General features: G+C 44.2%; 1 protein-coding gene across 3 annotated transcripts in view; it reads left to right on the top strand.

Annotated features, from left to right (window-relative positions):
• ADAMTS9 (ADAM metallopeptidase with thrombospondin type 1 motif 9) overlaps positions 1 to 27,827 on the top strand; it is a 237,736-nt gene that overhangs the window by 129,017 nt on the left and 80,892 nt on the right. For all 3 annotated transcript variants that reach the window (XR_014454314.1, XM_083156037.1, XM_083156038.1), the window contains exons 20-28: positions 12 to 222; positions 1,796 to 1,960; positions 2,631 to 2,795; positions 3,346 to 3,465; positions 6,313 to 6,402; positions 8,100 to 8,267; positions 10,352 to 10,645; positions 14,629 to 14,790; positions 15,656 to 15,832. Coding sequence is in view for 2 of the 3 variants with exons in the window: in XM_083156037.1 (XP_083012163.1) it covers positions 12 to 222; positions 1,796 to 1,960; positions 2,631 to 2,795; positions 3,346 to 3,465; positions 6,313 to 6,402; positions 8,100 to 8,267; positions 10,352 to 10,645; positions 14,629 to 14,790; positions 15,656 to 15,832 (1,552 nt within the window). In the remaining variant the exon portion in view is untranslated. The remainder of the gene's footprint in view (positions 1 to 11; positions 223 to 1,795; positions 1,961 to 2,630; positions 2,796 to 3,345; positions 3,466 to 6,312; positions 6,403 to 8,099; positions 8,268 to 10,351; positions 10,646 to 14,628; positions 14,791 to 15,655; positions 15,833 to 27,827) is intronic.

Raw genomic sequence — 27,827 nt, forward strand, 5'->3', positions numbered from 1 at the left:
CCTTTTCCTAGGTGGCACGTGGCCAGAAAAAGCGAGTGCACCCCCCAGTGTGGCCCGGGCATCCGAACCATTGATTTCTTTTGTGAAAAGTACATAAAATCGGAGGGGAAGATGGAAAAGGTGGACGAGCGGTTCTGCGGTGGTCTGCAGAAGCCGAACAGCAAGGAGAAATGTTATGTGGACTGTAACATCGTAGGATGGAGCTACTCAGATTGGTCAGAAGTTAGTATTGGTTGATATAATCAGTAGTTGTAATATAAAATATAGAACATTTAAGATGAAAAAGGCGCTTGGAGAGATGACTGCACACCAGCAGCGACTTGACTGTGCATGATGCAAAACTCCAGTTTCTATGAACTGCATCAGCTGCAGCCCATAGAAGATGAGTTTGACTGCAGGAACGGGAGGGCGTTGCCTCCTACCGGAAGCTAGCTCTCTGCTTATCTCAGCCCAGTCTGCCAGTCTCGGAGGGAGGAAAGACCTCTCAATGGGACTCCCTGTAGTGTCTGAGTCTCACAGGTAGGATTTCCAATGGAAAGTCACTGCCAGTCACAGTCAGCCAGTGCAGTCACTGACATGGTAAGGGAAGGGGCATGCAGCATGGCCACTTGAAGTAAGAAGTCAGAACCATTGCAACTCCATACGGGATCACAGCCTCAAGTTGTTACACCCTAGAAACCGTCGCATCATTCTTGTGTTTGAATCACAACTGCCCCATTACCTTCCTGTCACTCATTTTGTAAATAAATCCTCACCTCGGCCGCTGCCACAAGGATAGCGATGCATTCACAGTGGCAGAAAATCACTCCACTGTCTACAGTGGTGGCATAACATAAACTAGGGCATTAATATGGGGCATAAATGAACTAGGAAACTACTATGGGGCATAACATTAACTAGCCCAATACTATTTTTCAGAAAATTAAATAGGGCACTATTAGGGGACATACCATTACCTAGGGCAGCACTGTGGGGCATAACATTAACTAGGGCATTACTATTGTTTAGAAAATGAACTAGGGCACTACTATGGGGCATAATATTAACTAGGGCACTACTACGGGGCATAATATTAACTAGGGCACTACTTATGGTTCAGAAAATTTACTAGGGCACTACTATGGGGCAAAACATTAACTAGGGCACTACTATGGGGGATAATATTAACTAGGGCACTACCACCAGACATAATATTAACTAGGGCACTACTTATTGTTCAGAAAATGAACTAGGGCACTACTATGGGGCATAACATTAACTAGGGCATTGCTATGGTTCAGAAAATGAACTAGGGCAATACTATGGGGCATAATATTAACTAGGGCACTACTATGGTTCAGAAAATGAACTAGGGCACTATTATGGGGGCATGACATTAATAGCTGCTACGGGGCTCACAAAGTTCTGGCTAGGCCCCTGTATACTAATATCCCATAGTGAGTGGTATTGTATTTGCACTTTGAATATATGGCTAGTCACATCATTACACTTAAATCAGTAGAGTGTTATTGGTTTTATAAATGGATCTAGTACAAACTTTAGGTTTTTCTAAATAATTACCGTCTTGGTATCTCAAACAAAACATTTGCTGGCGTCACCAATCTCATTCTTTATTAAATATCTTTTAATGAAAGTGCAGCATTGCATTTCCAATACTTGTACATTATCACATCACGGTACAGACCAGGTAGATAGCATAACAGCACATGTAGCCAGAGCCTAGCATCAAGGTAAAGGTAAAACACGTTGTCTCTCAACTAATTCTTATAAATGTCTGTCCCTTCTTCCTGCGCAGTGCTCTAAAAGTTGTGGTACTGGGATAAGGAGACGTATCGCTAAGTGTGTGAATTCCTTCCATGAGACCGTGGATGATGCCAAGTGTAGCCAGCAGGACAAGATAACAGAGCAGCGATGCGGTGACGTCCTGTGTCCACAATGGAAGACAGCTGACTGGTCAGATGTAAGTTTAGTCAAATGTAATATTATACCTACAAAGTTCTGTGCAGATCCAAGTTAAACCCCACCCATAGCTAGGCTGCCATCTACAGTGCCCCGCATGTGGATTTTTCTGTGACATTCTCATGGATCCAACCACCCCAGACCAGGCCTGTGTGGTCTTTCCATAGATTCAAGACTAACATCTTACTTAATGACTCCTAAGGTATTCTTTTTGGCCATCTGTTGCTATTCTACTGTTCCACCAACAATGGTCCAACACCATGTAAATACTACTGGCCGCCATGCCTAGAGAAAACACATCTGTGACAGAATCATCAGGGGTATTTCAATCATTGTTCTACGTAGGTTTCAGAGAAGAATGTCTGAATGTGGATATTCCCTTTAAACATTCCCAATAGGTAAAACCTGTGATACTCATCACACCAGTAAGCACTCCAGTGGTGAGGCTGCAGCACAGTTCAAAATTCCAATAGGGGAGCCACACCCACTGCCTCCAACTGCCAATCCAGACTGACTCACTAGCATTGGGCGTGTCTTCCCTATTTGAATAGTGAACTGTGTTGCATTCCCACACCTGGATCTGCCACTGCATCACTCCTACAGTAATGACATGCAATTGTACAGGGCCATACGAGGAGATAGGTTTTCCATTATAATGTCTCTTTTTGCAGTGCCTCGTTACCTGTGGGAAGGGACACAAACATCGGCAGACATGGTGCCAGTTTGGAGAAGGCAGAGTGAATGACAGATTTTGCGATCCTCAGACGAAGCCCGTCTCTGTGCAGACTTGTCAGCAACAGGAATGTGCATCATGGCAAGTCGGCCTATGGGGACAGGTACAACCTCTTTAGTCTCAGTATCTATGTGAAATGTGTTATTAAACCAAAGATGCACATTTACTTATTATATGTAATGCATCATAGTTGTTTCATCAGCATCGGTATATTTATTGTGATCCTATTTAATTGCGGTTCACACTAGTGCGCCCCCTAATGGTTAACAGCATTAACGTCCAATATTGGATGACTTTGGTTCTCCTCTACCCTGCTTATCACTCTGCTCCTGCATAGGCTGCTTTATGTTCTGGCTATTTCTCCGTATAATAATTCTACTTGCTAGGATTAGGGATTTAAAAAGCAAGTTTACTTCTAAAACCCACAGAGCGGAGTTTGTGAAGTTATTTCAGATATTTTACTTCTACATTGAGAGGCAGCAAATGATGCGTGTAATCCTCGCCAGTAGGTTAGACAGTTGACCTACATTTGCAATGGAATGAGTCAAGCAGAAAGAAAAATCTATACATTTACTTAAACTGTTCTGAAATGCTTAAATATATTGCCCTGAATCCACGGAATTGATGTATAGTCCGTGTACCTTTATTTGTAGTGTACAGCCGCCTGTGGAGCGGGGTATCAGATGAGGGCGGTGAAATGCGTTGTGGGCTCTTACGGAGCTGTAGTTGACGACAGTGACTGCAACGCAGCAACTCGCCCCACGGACACCCAGGTGAGATTTATCCCTTGCTTCCTGACCTTTTTGTCACAAATCTGTCTTGTTAATTGCAGCAGAATAAGAAACAAAAATGGTATTAGACATAGTAATTGTTGTTCTGTTTTGCTCTCTCTTGAAAAACAAATAAAGATTATTCAATGAAAAAAAATAGTACTAGTGAATACTAGTACATACACTGAAGCTGCGTTGCCATGAATTGGGAAATACAAATAAATGGGTTGACTTTGGAAGTATGTGTGGCGGCCATATTTACTAGGGGTTGGGATAATTTGGTCTACAGCATGATGGTTGACAGTCATTAGGTTGACACCATTAGGTCGACACGGGAAAATGTTGACGTGTGTCTAGGTCGACATGGGAAAAGGTCGACATGGTTCTAGGTCGAAAGGTAATTAGTTCGACCGGTTATTAGTTCGACAATGTCTATGTCGACAGTGAAAAGGTCGACATAGGGTATTTACAGTTTTTTTACCTGAATGTCAACACGGACACAGTTTCAAGTGCACCCCTCGCCGCGCAATGCGTCGGGCACACTATTTTATTCTCCCACCACGCCCTAGTGGATGGTCGGCACATGTCGGCTCAAAAACCAGTGAAAAATCCCATGTCGACCTTTTGACTGTCGACCTAGACATTGTCGAACTAATGACTTGTCGAACTAACGGCCAGTCGAACTAATGACCTTTCGACCTAGAACCATGTCGACCTTTTACCACGTCGACCTAGGTCCATGTTGACATTTTCCCATGTCGACATAATGGTGTCGACCTAATGATTATCGACCATCATGCTGTAGACCAAATGACCGTATCCCATTTACTAGTGTCCGCATGGCTTTATGTGTATGGACGCACATTGGTAGAAACCCAATTGCCTCCCGGAACCATGTTTTTCACAGCTGGAGAGCTCCATCCACACACTGAGTCTGCTTCAGACCTGATCGCAAAGCCGTGAATGTGCATCGCCGGTGATCAGTTTAGCCTGCCCCGCTAGAGAGAAATCCCGCCTTGCAAATGAATGTCCACCCTGTTCGAATAGATGTGTGTGGCTGCACATCTGTTTGCACCAGAGCAAAAATTTCCCAAACCTTTGCAACAGTCTCGCCATCAAATGATTTTTACACTGGACCGAACTCATCGCTTCCACAGTGTAGCCCAGGACTTATATGGTGGCTGCGATGAATACAGGCACATCCGGGCTGCTGCTGATGTCACACACCCTCCCCTAGCAGGCTTTGGCACCCCTGTGTTTCCCCTGACACAGCGTTTCTTTCAGCACGCTCAGCGTTTTTCTTGGCACTCTCTAAAGACGGTCGGTTTCCGCCCACACACGCCCACTCCCTGTCAATCACCTTGGGAATGGCCAGTGGTCAGAAGTAGTTGCAGGAGTTCATTGCGGCATGGCCTTACACATGTGTACCGCAAACCGTACGCATGGGCAGCTGTACGTTCAGGTCTGAATCGTGCCCACTAAGTGAACCAGCTACTTAAATACATGTTATAGAAGATCTACAGCGTCTAGGTAAACAGGGACAATAGGTTGACAGGTAACAGCTAGATAGTGGGTAAGGTCGGCAGGGATTCAAGTTCAGTTCAGCAACTTTTGCTTGATTTCCCATCCACGTAATAGTAATCGGTGGCAGGCATAGCAGTAGTAGAGCGAGGGGACACGTTCGCATTGATTATGGTTATATGTGATGAAATATGGCAAATGACAGCAAAGAAATGTGTGTCGGCCATTTTCATGTCGACTTTCTGTCAATGTCAACCTTTTGTACCTGACAACCTTTCATCTTGCGACCTATTGTGCCTGTCAACCTGACGCATGTTGACCATGCAAGTTGACTGTCAACCTATACACTGTCAACCAGTAGCGGCACCAGAGGGGGGCTGTAGCACCGTTCCAAATTCAGATAGGTGAGCCACACTCACTGCCACCAACTGTCATTCCAAAAGGACTCACTGGCAGTTGGTGCGGCTCCCCTATTTGAATTTAGAACTGTGCTACAGCCCGTCCCTTTGGTGCTGCCACTTCTGTCGACCTATCTTTTAGATACCAGCTCTCATAGCCCCAAGGTGCGTATGCATGGCTCACACGTGTTTGCTGTTTATTGTACACAGTCTAATTGTGAGAAGCCTCAGCAGGCGTTGCTGTGATTGACTTGCATTAGGCCCAATGATTGAGACTCTATCATCGAATTCTGTAAATACAAAGGACTGGGCTTGTCTATAGTTCTATCACCCAACCAACTTTTTGAAAGGATTGTGTCTTTCAATGTATATCTGATGCGAAATCCATAAAACGCATCGGAAGATGCAGGCCTTGGCATTAGCACGCCTTGAAAACAGGCCAACGTCTGTGTTTTTCAGAATGCTGCCTGCCAGCGCCCTGGCCCCAAACGGCATAGGGAGCACTGTGCTTGACCTCGCAGAACAAAATCTGGATACATATAGAAACATTGGGTTGAACTGATCATTTCTACATAACTGTAATCTATTCCCAAGAGTAACGATGGTGGGTTAGATGCACTAAGCTTCAAAATGTTATAGAATGGAGAGTGATAAACAGCCAGCCAATCAGCTCCAACCTGTCATGTTACAGGCTGGGTTTAAAAAATGACAGGTAGGAGCTGATTGGCTGGTTGTTTATCACTCTCCACTTTAACACTTTTTGAAGTAAATGAAAGTTCTAGTGTGTCAAACCTGATCTGTGAAGGACGGTCCATATAGGAGTCCTATGATTGTCCCCACTGAGAATCCCAAAATGAAGAGGATTTTTCTTAGCAATAAGTTCAGAAAGGCATTAACTACAAAAAGCTAATATACCAAACTGATCTTACAGGACTGTGAAGCAGCTGCGTGCCCGGGCGTTCCAGAAACCAAACAGATTGTCGACAGCAAGACACAGTGGAGATTTGGATCTTGGACACCTGTAAGTGCGGTTTACTAATATATTACTATATTACCCTTCTCTGCCTCAGACAGTTCTCCTGACTGTCTTCTGCGTCAGCTCCCGGGCTGCCTGGATCCGTTTACGGCGGATTGATGTCTTTATTTTATTGTGTACACAGAGCAGATTATTCTCTGCTTAGTGCCCCATGCGCACTTCTCTCGGGCCATGTGCAGAATGTATAAATCTGGCTGTATAGATTTGACCTTATGAAAGGAATATACTGTAATTACTGCCATACCAGCCTTTGAACAGCCAGACTCAGCACACGTCACGGAATGTGTGTTGTTTCTTTTTTTATAGTTTCTGCTAGCGTTACTGCGACCAACACGTCAGCATGTCTGATCCGTGTTTGTTACATTTGCATAAAATATATATATATATATTACACATGACAGTTAGGAGCAGATTGGATAGAGCACCATTTATCATATACAATGAGTTTAAATAGCTAAAACTCATTCACAAGTTGGCCTCTCACTTTCTAGAGTGTTAGCACATTTGCTGTGTAGGGCCTGGCGTAGCCAAATGAGAGGTGCACTTGTTGTAATTTTGGCCCCTCCCACAATATACAACGGCGACATTACTGGTATTATAAAGTGGGCGTTGAATGCGATAAGCATGAATCATGACCCTAAGCAGTCTGGGGGGGGAGCCTGTAGGGGGCCTCCAGGAGACCTGCCGTGCTTTCTGCGCATCTGGGAGAGTAGACAAGAAGGAGGGAGAGTGATAAATACCAGCTAATAAGCTCCTAAATGCCATGTTCCATGCTGAGCTTGGAAAAAATTACAAGAGCTGATTGGTTGATACTTTACCTCTCTGATCTTTATCTCTCTCTAAAGAGGAAATGTATAGATTACAGGAAGGGGTGAGATTTCTGCAGATCTTTTTTTTTTATATATAAAGCGACCGTCATTTAGAGGAAATGGTTTTGCATTGTAAATGATTGGCGCTTAAAAAGAAAACTCCAAGATCGGCCGGTATTCTGCACCTCTGTCAATCTCAGAAGTACACAGTGGGCCAGATGCACTAAGCTTCAAAAGTGATAAAACGGAGAGTGATAAACAGCCAGCCAATCAGCTCCTACCTGCTATGTCAGACTGTTTTTGAAAAATGTCAGCCAGGAGCTGATAGGTTGGTTGTTTTTTTATCACCTATCAACTTTTGAAGCTCCGTGCATCTCACCCAGTGCCTGTGTGTCGCTGCTCCAAAACGCTGGTACTGTACATTTAGTTCTTAGTTTGTTTCTTACTTATTTATTTCTTACTGTTTGCATTGTCTTTTGTGAAATTTGAATGTGTTGGCATTTGTAGAAAAAAAGTATATACACAGAGGAAAGGGATGGATCCTATCACAGTACATACAATACAAATGAATAGTGTCACCCTCGGCAACCACTATAACTAGTGCACATCAAGCACTTGGAAAAGCTTTCTAAATAGCTTCTTGCAGACATGGGCTGACAGCTTCTCTCGTTAATTTATAAGACATGTTTTTATTTCCAGATTTAATTAGTTAGCATTCTATTGTGTTCTTTAGAACTATTATTCTTTCACCCCCCTGGCCAAAAAAGTAGAGGTTAAAAAAAAAATCTATATTTTATATAAGTAGGATTTTGCTGGAGGCATCTTGGGAAATGATTCCTGTTATTTCCTAATAACGTTTCCAATATCTGCCAGTGCTCAGCAACTTGTGGAAAAGGGACGAGAATGAGATACGTCAGCTGTCGGGATGATCAAGGCTCAGTAGCGGATGAATCAACGTGCTTGCACCTGCCAAAGCCCTCCGCCACTGAAGTGTGTACAGTGACCCCCTGCGGACAGTGGAATGCACTGGAGTGGAGCTCTGTAAGTCTACATTTGATTGTATGTTTTTTTCATGGATAAAGAGCTGGGCTGTGACTGCTTTAGGTTATTTTGCTGTAGTTGCATCTGTGACTTTAAGCTAATTATAGTATCAGTATATCCCGTGGTGTACATCCATGTGACTATCTAAATGTACTAGGGCTGGAACACCCACATTGACCTATAATCAGGGCAGTGGAGGGCCTTACCGGGCCTCAGTACTTCTCAGGGGGTGTGGCCTAATCACGGGAGGTGTGGCCATGTACCCTTAGAATAAAATAAAGAGAAGATCGTAATTAAGCACCTCCGTGGTCACACTGCAGCCCAGCACATAGTAGCATGTTCTGGGTTGAGAAGAGCTAATGATGATGCAAAGTAATGTAGCAAGGGGCCCACTGGGCCCCTCCATCATATCTGGGCCCAGGTAATTAGTACCCTCTCCCTTCCTCTCTTGGTGGCACTGATGGTATGTACACATTGTACAATCCAGCATCAGGATTGCATGCAGATCGCACAGGTTTTTTACCTTGCAATCCTGATGCGCGCTTCGGGGACAGCACAAATCTAAACCCAGATAGACAGGGCAGCAACGACTATATAGTGCAGATTTGTACTATATAGTCAAAATCGTATGCATGTCGGGTGGCTTGCCGTGCAATTCGATTCCAATGCGATCTGATCGCATCGGGATCGAATAGCAAGCCTAATCGACCGTATGTACACACCATGACTATAATACCAGGTGATGTCATTAGTCACACCAAGGAAACATGCAGAAAAAAGCAAGCAAGTGGGCAAAACCATGCTACACTGCAGGTGGGGTAGATGTAACATGGTGAATAAAGGTGTATATTAAAAACACTTTTGATGGCTGGAGGCTGAAAAGACATGGTTGTGAGAGATCATTCTAGAGGTTGAGTGCAGTACAAGAGAAATATTGATAGTGGGAGGTCACCAAGGAGGAAGTGAGGCAGCAATTTTTGGCAGAGCTAAAGGGGCAGGTTAATTGAGGGGGTGTCGGATGGGGTCCCGACTGTTAAAACACAGACAGCCGGGTTCCCAATGGCCACCTGCTATTCTCCTTCATCCAGGGTTCACAACCCCCTTAGAGGGATGGAGCGTGGTGGTCGCAGCGAGCTTGCAAGGGGCTTTGTTGCGCTCACCATGCTGTCTGAGTCCGGCCAGTCGGGATCCCGACGTCGTGCTATTGACTGTCGAGATCCAGACTGTCAGAACCATATACCACACCCAGTTGAGGGACTGGTAGAGGGGCAAGTTGTACTGGGGATAGACTGAAGAGGGATGAGGTGGCAGATCAGAAGGCTTGATGAGAAGGCTTAAGGTGCCCATACACGGTGCGATGATCGCACCTGTTTTGGGCTGGATCGCATTGCATCACATGTGTTTTGCATACGATGCAATGCGATCCACAGGCAGTTAAAAAAGTATGTGCAGCACATAACTTTTGTACTGTGCGTTGTGATGCCCGCGGGAGCACGCATCGCATCACGCGGTTCTATCGCAACATGTATGTTCAACTTAAAGCGATTAAGGTGACAGATGACCAGGGCATAAATGTTAGTTCCCAGGGTGATAAAATGTCTAATCCTGTAAATGTTAAAGTGGAAGCATCAAGATTGTACAAGGGATTAAACATGGGGGTGAAAGACAGGGTAAAGTCTAGGATGACTTGGGGGACAGAGGAGAGGTGGATATTGTCATCAGAGAGGGAAGGAGGCTTATGCAAAGATGAAAGACAATGACTTCTGTTTTAGTGATACTGACGGCGGGCAATCCAGAGTTGCATGCAAGTTGGGCACCATAGGTAACCAAGGACGGCACCTTGGAGCAGGAAGTGGTATAGGAGGTAGAGGAAGGTGTAGAGACAGAGGAGTGGTTGGAAAAGTAGAAGGTGAAACACAAGAGTGCTCTGTCACATTGGCTGATAGAGTGGAGATGAGTGCTCAATGGTGTCAAATTCACCTGGAAGCAGAAAAGGATTAGGATTCATAATTGTCCCTTTGATTTAGCAGAGAGGACAGTTTTATAGTGTAAACTATTTTGACGTTCTTACATTTTCATTACAGTGCTCCGTATCTTGTGGCCAGGGCAAAGCAATGAGGCAAGTTGTCTGCGTGGACTTCCTTGGTTTGACCGTTGATCGAAACGAATGTGACCCGGAGGATATTCCACAGACTGACCAGGAATGTTCCATGTCTCCTTGTCACTACGTCAACCATGACTATGGAAGATCTGTTCATTCTTACCCCAATATAGACCACAAAATACGATCAAACCCGGTGCTGACCATTCTGAACAGGAACAATGCCCGTTCCCCCAGTTCAGTGGGAAACCAGTGGAGAATAGGTCCATGGGGAGCGGTAAGTTTCTTGCATAGTATACCTTTCCTTCATGCTCTGGTTATATGTTCATTGATGCTTGTGTTAATTCACCAATATAGTCTTTCCAGTAAGTGTCTATGTGAAGTAGTCATTGGAAATGCCATAACTGTGTCAAACAGGAAAGGAATGATACTATTTCTTATTTAAAACAGTGCTTAATAGGACAAATATTACCACTATTGAAAGAAGAGGGGAGCGTCTACTAGTGTGCTAGGGGTGTTATGATACACCAAGCTGAAGCACAGGGGTATATATATATATATATATATATATATATATATATATATATATATATATATATATATAAATGGGTTTATCAGAGAGCGCTAGATATCATACCACCTAGTCAATTATACAGTTATAACCAAAACCAAGTGATGCACCAATCACACTTTGTATAGCAATTCTTTGTTGTCTTCCAAAATGAAACGTAGACTTCGTTCTGGATAAAAAGTTCTTTATTGAAACACAACGCGTTTCGTCAGAACGACTTCATCAGGGGTATGACAAGAATGTTATCATTAATCTTGTATCGCAATTAGTATTTCCTTAGAAGGTAAAATCAGAAATAATGACATATTACGAAAACCTATTATGGTTTATCCAACCAGGTCTTCCTGAAGGGGTGGAGTCCCTGGATCTTAGATTTAAATGGGCCATATTAGTATGGTTAGTTCAAATACAGCATTCATATAGTACAGTTTAAAAAGATCCAGATACCAGTATCCCCTCTTAATTGAATAATACAATCACCGCAGTGTAGCAATATCCTAGGCTTCTTCACTGGCCATCTTTTTAAACTGTACTATATGAATACCATTCAAAAAGAAAGGTATCATATACTCCAGTGTATATAACCTTATTAGGAACACACTGGTCCCATAAAAATCACCACAATGGGTATATCAAGATTTAAAAGACACAGATTTAATGCAAACGCAAGTACAAGATAAAGATTATTTATATATATATATATATATATATATCCAAAGAATGACCCCACATGTGCCCCAATAGTGTAGCAGCTACTCTAAGACCCCCCCTGTTAGTGGGAGGCAACAATGAACATGGAAAACAGAAAATATAGAGAGCGCTTCTACCACCAAATGGAACTTCCACCAGTTTGTAATCTTATACAGTACAATAACCCAATACAATGTATAATCATAAAACCAGAATGCTTTATTTATGTTTCAAAGACCAACTCAGGACATTGTATCCTTTTCGGAAAAACTAAATCAATAACCCGACGCGTTTCGTCTTGAAAAAGACTTCATCAGGGGTTTTACACTAGGTGTGATTTCAAACGCTTGAACTTGCGTGTAACACCTTCAGGGTTTGCAGGCTGTAATAACCTTCCCCTCAGTGGGGCAGATTCCAAATATCCAAAGCTTCCCCAATTGGGCTCAAAAAGTACACGATATATCCAAAACCTTCTTTATGCCCTTATTTAGGGTGCAGGCACATGAAATCCCGAATTAAAGGGATCATCCCATTAATAAAGAACTGTCGGCGAGATCTGTGCAATAAAGATGGCCTGATCCACCAAGTCTGATTCACAGTATCAGATGTTCAGCTGTAGAATGGGTACGGTGCGTGTAGGTATCGGCAAAATAGATTTCTACAAACAGCTCAATTTCTGATCTATGTGGAGAATGCTGGACAAGAGCTGTCTGCAGATATATATATATATATATATATATATATATATATAAGCTTATCTGTCCATAAAGAGGGTCAGATAGCAGGTTTCACCTTGGTATGACTTCATCACTAGTTAATGACTTTTATTTTCCAAATTTACATCCAATATCCTCACTTGGGACCCCAATGTCCACTTCATACCTCCAGAGGTCTAGATGGTTACTAAACAATTAAGGACGTGGGATCTTGAGCTTGGAGATCTCCCGACACCATAAACATTCATCTACCTGTACTTAAAACATTCGTTTTATACAGTAAATGGAAGAGGCACCAGGCAGGAAGCTGATATATTCAGTGGCCTATTCATCAATTCATTTTTTGCTGTTGGTGGAGAATTCATGCATTTTTGAACATTGTAGGTAGTTACCTCTCAGGGGGGAGGGAAAGAGTTAGGCCCAACCTTCCCTACCTGCAGCCTAACCCATATCCCATACCCAGTCCCTACCTGCAGCCTAACCTTAACCGTCCCTACCTGCAGCCTAACCCTAACCTTTCCCTAACGTACCCCTCCCTGCAGCCTAACCATCCCTATCTGCAGCCTAACCCTAACCTTCCCTACCTGCAGCCTAACCCTAAACTTCCCTATGTGCAGCCTAACCCTAAACTTCCCTATGCGCAGCCTAACCCTAACCATCCCTACCTGCAGCCTAACCTTCCCTACCTGCAGCCTAACCCTAAACTTCCCTATGTGCAGCCTAACCCTAACCATCCCTATCTGCAGCCTACCCTTCCCTACCTGCAGCCTAACCTTCCCTATCTGCAGCCTAACCCTAACCACCCCCCTGTAGCCTAACCCTAACCTTCCCTACCTGCAGCCTAACCTTCCCTACCTGCAGCCTAACCTTCCCTATCTGCAGCCTATCCCTAACCTTCCCTACCTGCAGCCTAACTCTAACCTTCCCTACCTGCAGCCTAACCTTCCTTACCTGAAGCGCAACCTTCCCGACCTGCAGCCTAACCCTAACCTTCCCTACCTGCAGCCTAACCTTCCCTACCTGCAGCCTAACCTTCCCTATCTGCAGCCTATCCCTAACCTTCCCTACCTGCAGCCTAACCTTCCTTACCTGAAGCGCAACCTTCCCGACCTGCAGCCTAACCCTAACCTTCCCTACCTGCAGCCTAACCTTCCCTACCTGCAGCCTAACTCTAACCTTCTCTGCCTGCAGCCTCACCTTCCCTACCTGCAGCCTAACCCTACCCTTCCCTAACTGCAGCCTAACCCTAACCTTCCCTACCTGCAGCCTATCCCTAACCTTCCCTACCTGCAGCCTAACCCTAACCTTCCCTACCTGCAGCCTAACTCTAACCTTCCCTACCTGCAGCCTAACCCTAACCTTCCCTACCTGCAGCCTAACCTTCCTTACCTGAAGCGCAACCTTCCCGACCTGCAGCCTAACCCTAACCTTCCCTACCTGCAGCCTAACCTTCCCTACCTGCAGCCTAACCTTCCCTACCTGCAGCCTAACTCTAACCTTCCCTACCTGCAGCCTCACCTTCCCTACCTGCAGCCTAACCCTATCTTCCCTAACTGCAGCCTAACCCTAACCTTCCCTACCTGCAGCCTAACCCTAACCTTCCCTACCTGCAGCCTATCCCTAACCTTCCCTACCTGCAGCCTAACCCTAACCTTCCCCTCCGTGCAGCCTAACCCTAACCTTCCCTACCTGCAGCCTAATCTTCCTTACCTGAAGCGCAACCTTCCCGACCTGCAGCCTAACCCTAACCTTCCCTACCTGCAGCCTAACCTTCCCTACCTGCAGCCTAACCTTCCCTACCTGCAGCCTAACTCTAACCTTCCCTACCTGCAGCCTCACCTTCCCTACCTGCAGCCTAACCCTATCTTCCCTAACTGCAGCCTAACCCTAACCTTCCCTACCTGCAGCCTAACCCTAACCTTCCCTACCTGCAGCCTATCCCTAACCTTCCCTACCTGCAGCCTAACCCTAACCTTCCCCTCCCTGCAGCCTAACCCTAACCATCCCTTTCTGCAGCCTAACCCTAACCTTCCCTACCTGCAGACATTTTTCTGCAAAATTCATATAATTTAAATAATGTTTGAAAATGATGGGATGGTGAGGCCAGTCTGATTTTATATAATATGTTTAGTGAGAGTCACAGAGTAGCTCATAGCACAAATATGAACAAGTATTGTTCTCTTTGGTCTTTACCAGTTACAAGCGGTCATTTTTGATAAACTCATAATTGAATCTCTTGTCACAAACACTAAATGTTTTATTTCTTCGATGCATCTTTTTTAGTGTTCTAGCACATGTGCCGGTGGCTTCCAACGCCGCGTGGTGGTATGCCAAGATGAAAATGGTTATCCAGCAGGCAACTGTGAGGAAAGAAGTAAACCTGCTGAACAACGTCCGTGTGAATCCGGACCATGCCCCCAGTGGGCTTATGGAAATTGGGGAGAGGTACGTTTATTCTAGTCAACTGCATACAACCAAACATTAGTCTCATTTATCATTGTAAATGGTGCGGTCAGTGGCGGCTTCAGAGGCGGGGCTACAGCACAGTCCAAAATTAAAACAGGGGAGCCACACCAGCTTCCATTTAGTCCAGGCTGGCGATGTTTGGGTTGTCTCCCTTATAAAGGGTGTGGATCGTTGGGTTGACAGGCCATATTGATCGAGACAGAAGGTAGACTCACAGGGTCGACATGGTCAAACTGGCCATATTGATCAAGACAGGAAGTCAACTTACAGGGTCAACATCGTCAAACCCCTACACTATTAAGGGTGAGTGGGATTTGTCCTCAAAGGTGCCTATGGTCCCACTGGAGCTTGTCACTTTTGCTAAGCACCCAAAGTTCAGAAGTATTGAAAGGGAAGTCCCGTTTCTGCCATGTTGTGGCCTCTCAGACATTACTCTCTGGTTAATGTGTATGCACCTGATTTTATTGATGTGAGTCTAGTACCCATGGGTTGTGTTGTGCAGTTTCTTCTCCCAGGTAAAATGCCAGAAGCCATTTAATAAGAGACCTATGACAAAGCCCTCAAGCAGTCCGAAGACCTTTGCTCGCAAGCTCAGGCAATAACTGCTGTCTCGAGACTGCTTGGATGTTGATCACAGTTCTCTAAATAAATATCTCCGGCACTTCTAGAGAAGAGAATAGACCACAAGTGGGTAATTGAATTTGACCTCGATGTATTTTCACTTACAAAATTTGTAACGACAAATTGACCTTACAGTAATTATAATCCGCTGTTTGTATTAAATGATTTATTTTAACATGCCACCAAAAGATATTTATCTTGTATACTTTTCTTAATTTTCTAGTGTTCCAAAAAATGTGGTGCTGGAACAAGGACAAGACTAGTGGTGTGTCAGAGACCCAATGGGGAGCGATTTAATGACCTCAGCTGCGAAGTGCTCGATAAACCCCCGGACCGCGAGCAATGTAACACACATCATTGTCCTTCAGATTCAGCGTGGAATACAGGACCTTGGAGTTCGGTATGACTATAAATATGTTTTATTTTGTAAAATAATGACAGGTGGAATTGTATCCATCATTCATTTGTTATCGGTCTTCATTATTATAGGTACAAAGTTATTTTTTATTTTGGACACTGCACTTAGTGACGCTTTAGACACCTTTTGTCAATTGTCATATAAATCCATTAGGGCCTCCTACGTACAACCAATTCAGTGTTGCACCGGAATGTTTTTCTTTTTTGAAAAGAACGGGCTTCATTCAATTATTCCTTTGACAACATCATTTTCCGTGATAGCTAAATACCAGTTTCAATTCAGTGAAAGTTTAAAAGCCCGATAACTATAAAAGATAAGATGGCTTATATAAAAAAGCTATCAATGACATCACAAATATATCGGTAAAAGTATCAGAAACATAATAGATCTTCGATTAAGATCTTTTTGATGAGGTTGTAATCACAAGGGAAATTTTTGTTTTATACACTGTCACGTGTAAAGACATGAACATATGTATATATAGAGGGGGAGAGTAAAGTAGAAGATAAAGTACCAGCCAATCAGGTTCTGTCATGTTACAGGCCATGTTTGAGAAATGACAGTTAGGAGCTGATTGGTTGGTACCTTGGGCCTGATTCAGTTCATTTGTTTTGTTTCCCAAATTCGGCCCACGTTCCGATGTTTTGGGGACTGCGCAGGCCTGATTATGCGCATGGGCACCACCCTCTTTCACAGTCGCCGATGCATTTGCACACATCAGGGCAGACAGGGGTGCGCCAAGAAAAACCCTTCATCGTACCCATGCGAATGCAGGCATGACAAACCCTGCACGGGGCGGGTGGCTGACATCACATGACGTCAGCGCCCGCCCCGTTCTCTGACATTTCGGAGCCAAATAAAAGTCAGTATAAAAGTCAGTATAGACCGTTATTTGCTAACAGGGGAAAAATCGATGGTCGGCGACCAACTGATTTTTCCCAGCGTACACATCCATTCGCATATACCCGAGAGGATTCACAGTGGCCGGGCGTACCTCCACCCGGCGGGTGGCGTAAGCCGCTCACTAAGCAGCAGATGACCGCTACTTAGCAAGCGGACCAGAATCACCCCATTTATCTCCCTCCAAGCTTTAAAACATCTCCCCAATAGTCTTTTTACACATATATTTGTCAATGTTACTAGTACAGGTTGAGTATCCCTTATCCAAATATCCGTTATCCAAAGTATTCTGGAAAACCATAGTTCTTGCTAAAAACACTACTGGGGACATGTGTAACTGGCATTGCTGAGTAAATTATATATTACTGGCACTAAGTACAGTATGTGCAAGAAAATGATTGCTTGGCAAAGTCAGTGCATGAGATAGGACACAAACTTTGTTTCATATTTTAAAACATTGTTTCATGCACAAACAAAAATATATTTGTGTGTATTTCATGTGTTTGTACAACATAAATGTAAGATAACTTATTCAAATATAAAATTATTCCGGAATACGGAATAATCCGTTATCCAAAATGCTTCTGGTCCCGAGCATTGTGGATAAGAGATACTCAACCTGTAATGTAGGTGTTACATTTTACTATTCATTCTATAGAATAAATCTATGACAATTCTGTGGTCCCTGGCGATAGGGACGCGCGTGCGTCTCACGCGCATGCACGTCCAAGTATCACGGCAGCTGGGTAGCGTCTCCCTGCCCGTCTCTGCTTCAGGGAGCAGGGCAGGGTTCGGGGGGGGGCGGCGGCGGACCCGGGGAAAGCTCCGTTGAGGGGGAGGCTGGTGGGAGCCGGCTCCATCTGTACATTGGAATATGAATTTATTTCGCATTGTTTCAAATATTTGACCACAGAAAAGTAGGGTTTTTATAGCATACCCAAGAAAAAGTCTTAAAGAATTCAGGGGTATATATATTTTTATTTTTTATTTTAATGTTGGAATTTTTAAATACAGTATTTAATAGGATACTATAACAATTAGATATTTTAAAATAAATAAAATGAAAATAATAATAAAAAAAAAAGAATTAGTGCATCAACAAGCCAAACAATTATGTTTTTTATGTTGCTTCTTCCAGAATTATTAAGTATTAAATTTAAAAAAATGACCTCATAGATCATGCCTGATCTCCAGCTCCTACAAAACTACACATCCCAGCATGCTCTGTCACAGTTTCAGCATTTCCTAACAACAGGGCATGCTGGGACTTGAAGTTTAACAACTGGCCAGGCACAGGTTTGCCAGGTCTGTCATAGACTAAGCTGTTTGTCAGCTACACTAATTTTGGTAGACAAGACATACCTAAGAATGAGAATAAATATGTGCTATAAAGGAACATATACTAAATATGTGTATATTCTTGTTTATTATTATATTTATTTGATGTATTGTTTTATTTTGATGATTTCACATGAAATTCCAAGTATTTTGATCTAGAACATGACTTATGTATATGATGTATTTTGATGGAAGCAACCTATATTAAAAATGTAATTTACTTTTAATGTATATAAAGTATCCCACCCTGCGACAAACTGTATTTTCAGTCAAAATCATTCAGGTTTTCTATAAAACCAAAGTCTTTTTTTTTTTTTTTGCATTAATAATAATGTGCATTTTTTATTGTTCTTTTCAATTAGTATGTTTTAACATTACATTACAAGCCATTACATATTAGACTTTATATTATAGGTATTACTTTATTTTATATTATTTTATAGTATGTCTTACTTTTTTTACTGTGCTGTTTGTGGAACTCTGTGATTTTCCTTCTGTGTACTTTGCATTACTACATCATCATTGATATTTTTGGTGCTATTCTTAATTTCATTTGTATGTAGCGTACTCGGATATACATACGCTTTGGGTTTGTACAGATATGTAAAAAAATCATATTTGCATTTTTGTGAACACAGAATTCAGGGGCAGATTTATTAACCATGGTGACGTCATAAAGGAGGTCATTCAGACCTGCTCGCTAGGCTGCGTATATTCACTGCCTAGCGGGCAAGTAGCCACTGCCCTGCCGAACGCACCCCCCCCCCTCGCTGATGAATGCCCGCACTATACTGTGTTCCCTTATACATCCGCATGCAACTTTAAAGAGCAAATATCATTCGATGGTCACTCACATCGGATGATTTTTCCTCTCTTCGCTGATAAAAGTAACCCTGGACTTACATTTATACTGCACGGTGATGGCCGAATTGTGGGCGGGCACTGATGTCATGTGACATCATCCAACCGTCCCGAGCAGGCAGGGGCAAGCCTGCGTTTACAGGGGTATGCCCAATGTTTCTATGGGCGGGCCCACCGTTTCTGTGGGCACGCCCATGAAATGCTGGATGGACCCCAGTAACCGCTCCCCTGGCTGCCAATTCTTTCTGCGAACGCCCCGGCAAGTGTGAAGCTCGCCGAAGGCGTTCGCTCCGGGGGCTTGCGCATGAGCGACTATGCGCGCGCACAGCCCCCCACCATCGGGGACGGGCCCGAATTCAGACCAGGTCTAAATCGGCCCCCGAGTGTCCGCTGATAACGCACCAGCCAATCGGCTTGGAACTATCAATTGACAGGCTGGGTTTGAAAATTAGCAGTTAGGTGCTAATCGGCTGGTGCGTTATCACCAGCCACTTTATCACTTCACCTGGCTTAATAAATCTGCCCCTCAGTGCTCAGTATATTTAATTTCCACAAAGTTTATTGTCCCGTAGTTCTAAAGCACTTTATAAGAAATTGTAATATATTGACCTTGTGTTTAGGAACGATCATCAAAATGATATTGCCAATCTTTCCGATGATATCCCACAGCCATTTCCATACTTTCATAGGACCTCAGCAGTTGTATATAGTCATTAAACCTACAGTATTAACATGATGTTTTGCCTTTGCAAGGGACTGACGTCTGGTGTACTGTATTTAAGACAATTGTTTTCAAAAAAACAAGTTAGGCTAAATAAACATTAAATAATAAGTCTCTTCTCAATTATCTTTCTTTTTTGTTATTATGTTATTTTACAATAAAATAACTGTTACGGCAGTAAGTTCGATTAATGGCACCAGTATTCCATGTGAACTGTAAGAAGTGATATAATTGTTAGAGCTTTTCACTACTACAGTATATTGCATCAGGGGCAAAAGTATGTACACAAGACCGTCTCCAAATTTGAGTGATACAGCTGTGATCTCCCCAACTTGAAATCCTGCCAAAAAAGTTTCTCCCTTCATACGTTGATTATAATTTTTACCTACATGCAGGGGCGTCGACAGGTCAATCGGGCCCTGGTAAAATTGAGGGGCCGCAGCCACTTTGTGCGGGCAGGGGTGGGGCCTCAAGGCGGGGGTGGCCACGCCCCCTGAAATTTTTAAATAAGTGAGGAGAGAGAGAGAAGAAAGCCACTGCCCCTGCTTCTCTCTGCAGCTCAGCACACTGCACTGAGCAGCGTGTGCTAAGCTGGGGAGAGAGGCTGTGCTGTGGCAGGGGAGTGGGTCCCAGGCCCGTCCAGCAGACCTGGTTATGGGGAAAAATCCCCCCCCTCTCCATGGCACTGCCTAGATGCTCCTTGTCTGGGGTTTCTTTCTCATTGCCGGGGTGTTCCTGCTCATTGGCCGTGGTTTCATACTCGTTGCCAGAGGTTTCCTGTTCGTTGCCAGGGGTTTCGTGCTCATTGCCAGGGGTTACATGCTATGCAAAATGTGGAGAGCTTAGCCTGAGTGAAGATGCATAAGACAGGGGCCCTTATTCTGATCGGTGCGGATATTCCCGCATTCTTACGGAGCGGTCCGTACGCCACGGTGTTTTGCCGCGTGCGGCCATCGTCCGTAGAAACGCCCACGTGTCCTCCGCATTCGGACGGACTCACTCTTTAAGAACAGGGCGTGTTTACGGACGACATACAAACCATGCGTGTGCGGGAGAAACACTCCGATTCTGCACGGTATTACAGAGTATTACAGAGTATGCTCGGGAATACCGCATCCGAACGGGAGCCAAGCGGTGCTACCGCACGTAAGCGGAGTATTTACGCCAAACAACCCACTATTATGTATATTCTGCAATACATCACATGACCCACTTATTCAATTACCTATCCTCATAAAAAAATGCTTCTTTGGAATTGGAATCAATTAGATGCCAATATATCCTTACAAGCATGCCTAACACATGCATTGCACACATTAACCCTTACAGCAATTGAAGCAGCAATGGTTTCAATTAAAGCACTGACAAGCGTCCTATTAGTGAGTAATGAGTAAAGGAGTAGATTCTATTGGGTTCAGGTGTTAATGCTTGTAGTCATTAGGCGGTACGTTCGCCTACCGCATGAACGAGTGGTGTCCGCAAAGCAATAGTACACTTGTGGACACCGCACATTTCTGCCCTTTTTGGTCGCGTGCATTCGGAGTGCTATCCGAATGTACGCCCCCCAACATAAGTGTACTCCCCCGTGTCCGCCCATGTTTCCGCCCCGTTTTGCCCACTTTGAAACTACGCCCATGTGTCATTCCGCATGACGCCCATAATACGCCCATATTTCCCGACTGATTGCGGTGAACAGTTTTGTACGGGATTTGCCCGAACAGGTACGGAGTCAATGCGTGGCACATGCGCGTTGCGTTCTCCACGCATGCGCAGACGCCGTAAAGACGCGATCCGAAAGTATGCGGTAAAGTACGCGTCAATCAGAATAAGGGCCAGGGAGTGGAAACCTCAGACCAGGAGACTGACTCAGCATTGCTGGGTGATACCTTACCTCTGGAACACGCAACTTCATGCACCTACAGTTCCGCATCAATTGCAGATTTCTTAAGACAATGCGGGCCAGAAAAAATCTGTAAAATGCAAATCTGAGCATAATAAAGTCCAAATAATCAGACTGCAGGAATAGCACAATTTATTTAATAAAAGTATACTCCATTGTGCATTACAATCAATACAATTAAAATAAACATAAACAGCAATAGAACAAACTTGGATAATAACAGGCAAACAAAGAGCCATATAGGCCGTGATATGCAGAGATAGGCCTTCATAATGGTCCAGCCAGATTGCACAAGTTCATGGTGGGCTGTATGATGTAGTCACACAGCTATGTTGGCCAGGGATCAGGAGAATTTGTGAGGTTACGTGTGGACTGTACTGTATATAGTGGATGTAATCGGGCAGGAAAGCTTATAACTGTAATGTGGGCGGTTCTGGAATCTGATAAGCTGCCCGAAGAGTTACGTTTTCAGAGAACATGTGAAGGTGTGGACATTGTTGGCCAGTCCACGGGATCGCTGTTGTCCATTCACAGCAAACCATATGTTTAACCTAAGCACAGCAATGCAAAAACGAAGTGTGAATTTTTACGATTTACCGTAGTTTGCTAGTCACAATGCTGCTGCAACACAAGGCGGTTCATTGGAGCCAAATAATGTGTATGTGTTGAATTCTCAGTTAAATTGGTCATCGGCATCAAAATCATATTTATAACATATGAGACCTAAAAGCTTCTGTGTTCCTTACCTTCTCTGCATTCTTTCCCTTCTCTCTGAGTTCCTTCCTTTCTTTCGGTGTGCCTCCCCTTCTTTGTGTTCCTTCCCCTCTCTCTGTGTTCATTTCATTCTCTCTGTGTTCCTTTCTTACTGTTTTTCTTCCATTGTCTGTGTTCCTTCCCTTCTCTCTCTGTGTTCATTTCATTCTCTCTGTGTTCCTTCCTTACTGTTTTTCTTCCATTGTCTGTGTTCCTTCCCTTCTCTCTCTGTTCCTTCCCCTCTCTCTGTGTTCATTTCATTCTCTCTGTTTTCCTTCCTTACTGTTTTTCTTCCATTGTCTGTGTTCCTTCCCTTCTCTCTCTGTTCCATCACTGCTCTCTGTGTTTCTTCCCTACTCTCTGTGGGGCAGATTTATTAAGCTTTGAGAAGAGATAAACTGGAGAAAAGGTAAAAGGAGATAAAGCACCAGCCAATCAACTCCCAACTGTCTTTTTCAAACACAGCTGATTGGCTGGTGCTTTATCTCCTTTTACCTTTTCTCCGCTTTATCTCCAGTTTCTCTCTTCTCCAAGCTTAATAAATCTGCCCCTGTGTTTCTTCCCTACTCTCTGTGTGCCTTCCCTTCTCTATGTGTTTCTTTTCTACTCTCTGTGTGTCTTCCCTTCTCTATGTGTTTCTTCCCTACTCTCTGTATGCCTTCCCTTCTCTATGTGTTGCTTCCCTTCTCTCTGTGTCTTCCCTACTCTTTTTGGGCCTTCCCTTCTCTATGTGTTTCTTCCCTACTCTCTGTGGAGCAGATTTATTAAGCTCGGTGAAGTGATAAAGACTCTGGTTTTTATCACTGGCCAATCAGCTCCTACCAGTCATATTTCAAACCAAGCCTGTAACTACACAGTTAAGAGCTGATTGGCCGGTGATAAAAACCAGACACTTTATGACTTCACCAAGCTTAATAAATCTGCCCCTGTGTGCCTTGCCTTCTCTATGTGTTTCTTCCCTACTCTCTATATGCCTTCCCTTCTCTATGTGTTGCTTTCCTTCTCTCTGTGTCTTCCCTACTCTCTGTGTTTCTTCCCTTCTCTTTGTGTTTTTTTACTTCTCTCTGTGTCTTCCCTTCTCTCTCTGTTCCTTCCCTTCTCTCTCTGTTCCTTCACTACTCTCTGTGTTTCTTCCCTACTCTCTGTGTGCCTTCCCTTGTCTATGTGTTGCTTTCCTTCTCTCTGTGTCTTCCCTACTCTCTGTATTTCTTCCCTTCTCTTTGTGTTTATTCCCTTCTCTGTGTTCCCTCCCTTTTCTCTGTGTTTTTTCCCTTTTCTCTGCTTTCCTTCCCTTTTTACGCACCCTGAAAACGAATCTGCAAGCTCATAATCTGGTAGCTAGTGGACAATAGCACATCCCATGGTGGCTAGACATTACACTACCCAATTCTCTCATGGCTAGTAGCAATTAAAGTTCCATTTTTTTTAGAAACTTGCAGGCTTTATTTCTGATGACTATTGGTCATTGCAATCCACTTCACATATAATAAAAGGCTTATGCTGCTCCTCACTTCTACGGGGAAAATTCAAGTGTTGTGTTCTCTGGCGGTAACTGCATTGAGCAATTCAATTGTTGCTCTGTTCAGCCACACATAGCCTCTGACATTGACATGACTGTTATGTTGTTCCCTCATTTTGGAGACCTGGTAACTAATATAGAATGCGTGGACAAGCATTTCATTTTATGAAAGTAAAACAGAAACGCTAGTAACAGCTCTGGCACCTTCCTATGTTTGGCGGGGGGGCTGCTTCTTACCCCATATCCAAAGTCAGTTGCCAGCCCCAAGTCCTGGCACCTGCACAATGAATCTGGCAGGTGCCAGGATCGGGGCATGTGGAATCGCCATGGTGCAACTGTGCATGGACTACACGGACTGCAGCCCATAGGTTGGGCTGTGCAACAAGGCAGGGAGTGGCTTCCTACAGCAAGCCAGCTCTCTACTTATTGCAACCTGGACTGGCAGTCCTGGAGGAAGGGGGCGCTCTCCCAATGGGATTGCCTTGCGTATCTGTGACTGACAGGTAGGACTACCAATAGGAAGTCACTGCAAGTCACAGTGAAGCCAGTGATGTTACAGACTGCAACTGCCTCACTGACACTGAACAAGGTGGTGGATTTTACCTGGGGGAGGCTGTAGTCCTTAAGCCCATAGTTAAAATCTGTCACTGGTCAATTGCCTTTAAAAGAAGTGAACTCCCATCTTTGAGTGAGACTTAATTGATAAAGTAAGATGATAAATGCACTGTGGTCTGTTAGCAGTTCTGATTATTTCATGGCTAATTAATGACTTACATACTTAATTTTGCCTAGTCCTGAATTCTATACTTCTATACTATTCTATACTTTCTTTCTTCTCTGAATTATAATTAACAAGCATTGTAGGAATATCATTTAAAAGTATATGCTATATATTTTGAACAAGATTGCCTTTTCTCTAGTTGCAAATGCAATATGCAATCTTTAAGACCCTGGGGGAATCCAGTATGAAATAAAAGAGCAGCAAAGTAACTGATGAGTGGAACCTTCTGTATATAAAATAACCATAAAAGATGAAGCCGTTCAGATCCTTTACAGAGCCACTTCTCCCGATATGAAATCTGCAAGACAGCTTACCTTAAAGAATGTCTGCATGTTTATTCTGAATAAACTTGGCCTTACGGTTTATAGATTTAAAGTGGGTTATTGTGTATATAGGCCGCGGTTAGCTTAAGCAGTGATCGCTGCTGTTTCTCTTTAACACATTTGCACTGTAATATATTTCTGCAAAGCAGACAAATGAACAGTTCCGTGCGGCTGTTTGACTTACAGCAGACACAGTGCATGTTTGCGCAGCTAGGTAAACATGTGCCCACTTACAAGGAACAATGGATTGGAGTCTTTTGGAAAATAGAACCTTGTAAATATTCTGATGGCCCAGCTGTGAGTTTGATTATTTACGGTTGGTGACCTTGAAAGTATACAAAGGTCACCTGCTCTCATGCAGATTAAGCCTTCTCCATGTTAATACTGCACTGAAATCACTTACATATTGTTCAGCCACCTAATTGTTTATGCGCAGCACTGTGTAGCGCTGGGGAAAGCCTATTGGAGGAGGAAATGTCATTTCCACTTTCTAAAGTGGTTCAGATTACTCCTCTTCATTTGGGGCAGAAGTGGATGGTCCAGCATAATGGGTGTGGTATAACACACCGACAGTTGGGATTCCGACAGTCATTAGCCCGACGTCGGAATCTGACTGCACAACGGGGAGAGCGAAACGAAGCCCCTTGCGGGCTCTCTGCGCTCACCACGCGGAGGGCACAGTGGCTTGATGCGCTCGCCACCTATTTTATTCTCCCTCTATGGGGGTCGTGGACCCCCACGAGGGAGCAGTCGGGATTCTGACGTTGGGGTAATGACTGTCGGAATCCCGACTGTCGGTGAGTCGTTCAGCACCCCAACATAATTATTTCCCAGTGCCCCAGATCCAATAGGTACGGCACTGGGACAACAAGATGTAATTTAGAGGCAGCAAGGAATAAGCCTAACCTGCTATGGACTTCAAGCAGGGTTGCCTACCCTCCCGGATTGGGGTCCCCATCCCAGCCCCCCGGAAAGGTGGGCAATCCTCCCGGATTCTGCCTCACCCTCCGGATCTCCCCTGCAGATGCCCGGCCGCATCGTTGAATTACCATGATTCGCGGCTTTTCGCAGGGAGGGGTGGGGCTAAATATGCAAATAGCACCATTTAGCCCCTCCTCTCCGCTAGGCCCCGAAAAATGGGGGGGGGGGTTCCCCAGTGCTAATGCGGGACTTGATGACGTCTACATCAGGCCCCCCGCCCCCACACATGATGCTGACAGACTCCTCTCTGGGCTTCTCCCAGAGACGAGAATTTAAAAGTAGGCAAGTATGACTTCAAGCCACATTCCTCTATGGGAAGTTATGATTTCATCAGGGATCCCCCTCCCCCTATCAATGTAAAGGAAGGCATGGGTGTATCTATAATGGGCGGAGGATGCAGTGCATGTGGACATGGACCATGGGGGGGAGGAGGGGCAATATTCGTCCCGGAGACCAGAGCGTGTGCAGCTATGGCCGCGGCCGAGGGATGAGTTCAGGGAATGCCCCTTATTCAAATAAAGCAAATTGAGCGGATGCTATTATGCCTCCCTCAGTCAGGGGCAAATCCAGAGGGGCGCAATCAGTGTGATCACTCCAACCCGTGCTACACCCTTCCCCCCCTTCCCAGAAAGAAGAGATACCTGCTGCTGTCTCCCATCACCACCAGAACAGCCTCTGGAGAACATTGCTGCTCCTAAAAGAAGGGGGGCACATAATTAGTACCCCCTCTTGGTGTATGTCCCACAGTAGTGCCCTAGTTAATGTTATGCCCCACAGTACTGTTGCCATCACTCCAGGGGCAATGCCCAGTATTCCCAGAGATGCCCCCGGAGACTCCCCATGCACTGCCAACTACTTATAAGGGACAGGGGCTCCATATGTCACGGTGAAGCCCCCGGCTGGTTTACAGTCACTGATGAGGAGCTGGCATTTCAAATGCAGTCCTGCCCAACCCCTCCCCCTTTCAAACCGTCATAGAGATGCATCTGCATCATCATTTTTGTCATGAGCCAATTGACCTAGAAGTAGATTTTTGTGTTGACTTTGGTCCCAGGCCCCTTAACCCTCTGGCCCTCATAGCAGTGGCGCCCCTTGCACCCACCATGTCTGTCATCTCAATGTGGAATGAGTGAAAATAAATTGTATTGTGCCCAGGCACACATGAGCATATTGCAGCTGCGTACAGAATGTTTCTTAACTCAATGCACTATCTGTATAATAGTTCCTATCCTTCCATTCCTACCTTTATTGCTAATAGTACAATGGTGATTGCTTTGTGAGCAAGGCCACTTACAGCAATACAAGGATGTTTGCAAGTTGCACAGAGAACAACATCTCGCTGCACAGAAAACAATATGCTGAGTGACTCATTCAGTCTGTTGTGCATTCCGCGTATGTATTAATGTAATAAAATGTTGATATTTTATTCAGATTTGATATTTAAATTCTCTATGAATATTGCAGACAGTCCTTCTGGGTAATGAGGCTCAGCGGTAAATATAAAAGAGAGTACAAAGTGTTATTTCATTAGGAGTATTAGAATTCCGTCTACATGGCATCAGCCAACCTGATGTAGCTTGCATTGTGATTTGGCTGAATCTTATGAGTTTACACTTAAAGGGGATGGATCATTTTCTAAAACAAAATCCAAACACTTCAGCCTTATATTACAAATAAAAAAAATTGCCCATATTCGTATTTCACACGAATATGTCCTGGCACACAAATGTGTTCGATTAGTGGTGCATAAACTAGACAGGCCAATCGGCATACTGTGTCCTTGGCCACCGTCCGGGAATATCCGGGAGTTTCACAAATTTCAGGGAGCTTTCCCAGGATCCAAGAAGAGAAGAAACCCCTCTTACATCCCAAACTCTTCTTTAGGGAAGCAGGTGGGATG

This window comes from Crinia signifera, chromosome 8, assembly GCF_055691185.1.
Source record: "Crinia signifera chromosome 8, ASM5569118v1, whole genome shotgun sequence".
Classification (NCBI taxonomy): domain Eukaryota; kingdom Metazoa; phylum Chordata; class Amphibia; order Anura; family Myobatrachidae; genus Crinia; species Crinia signifera.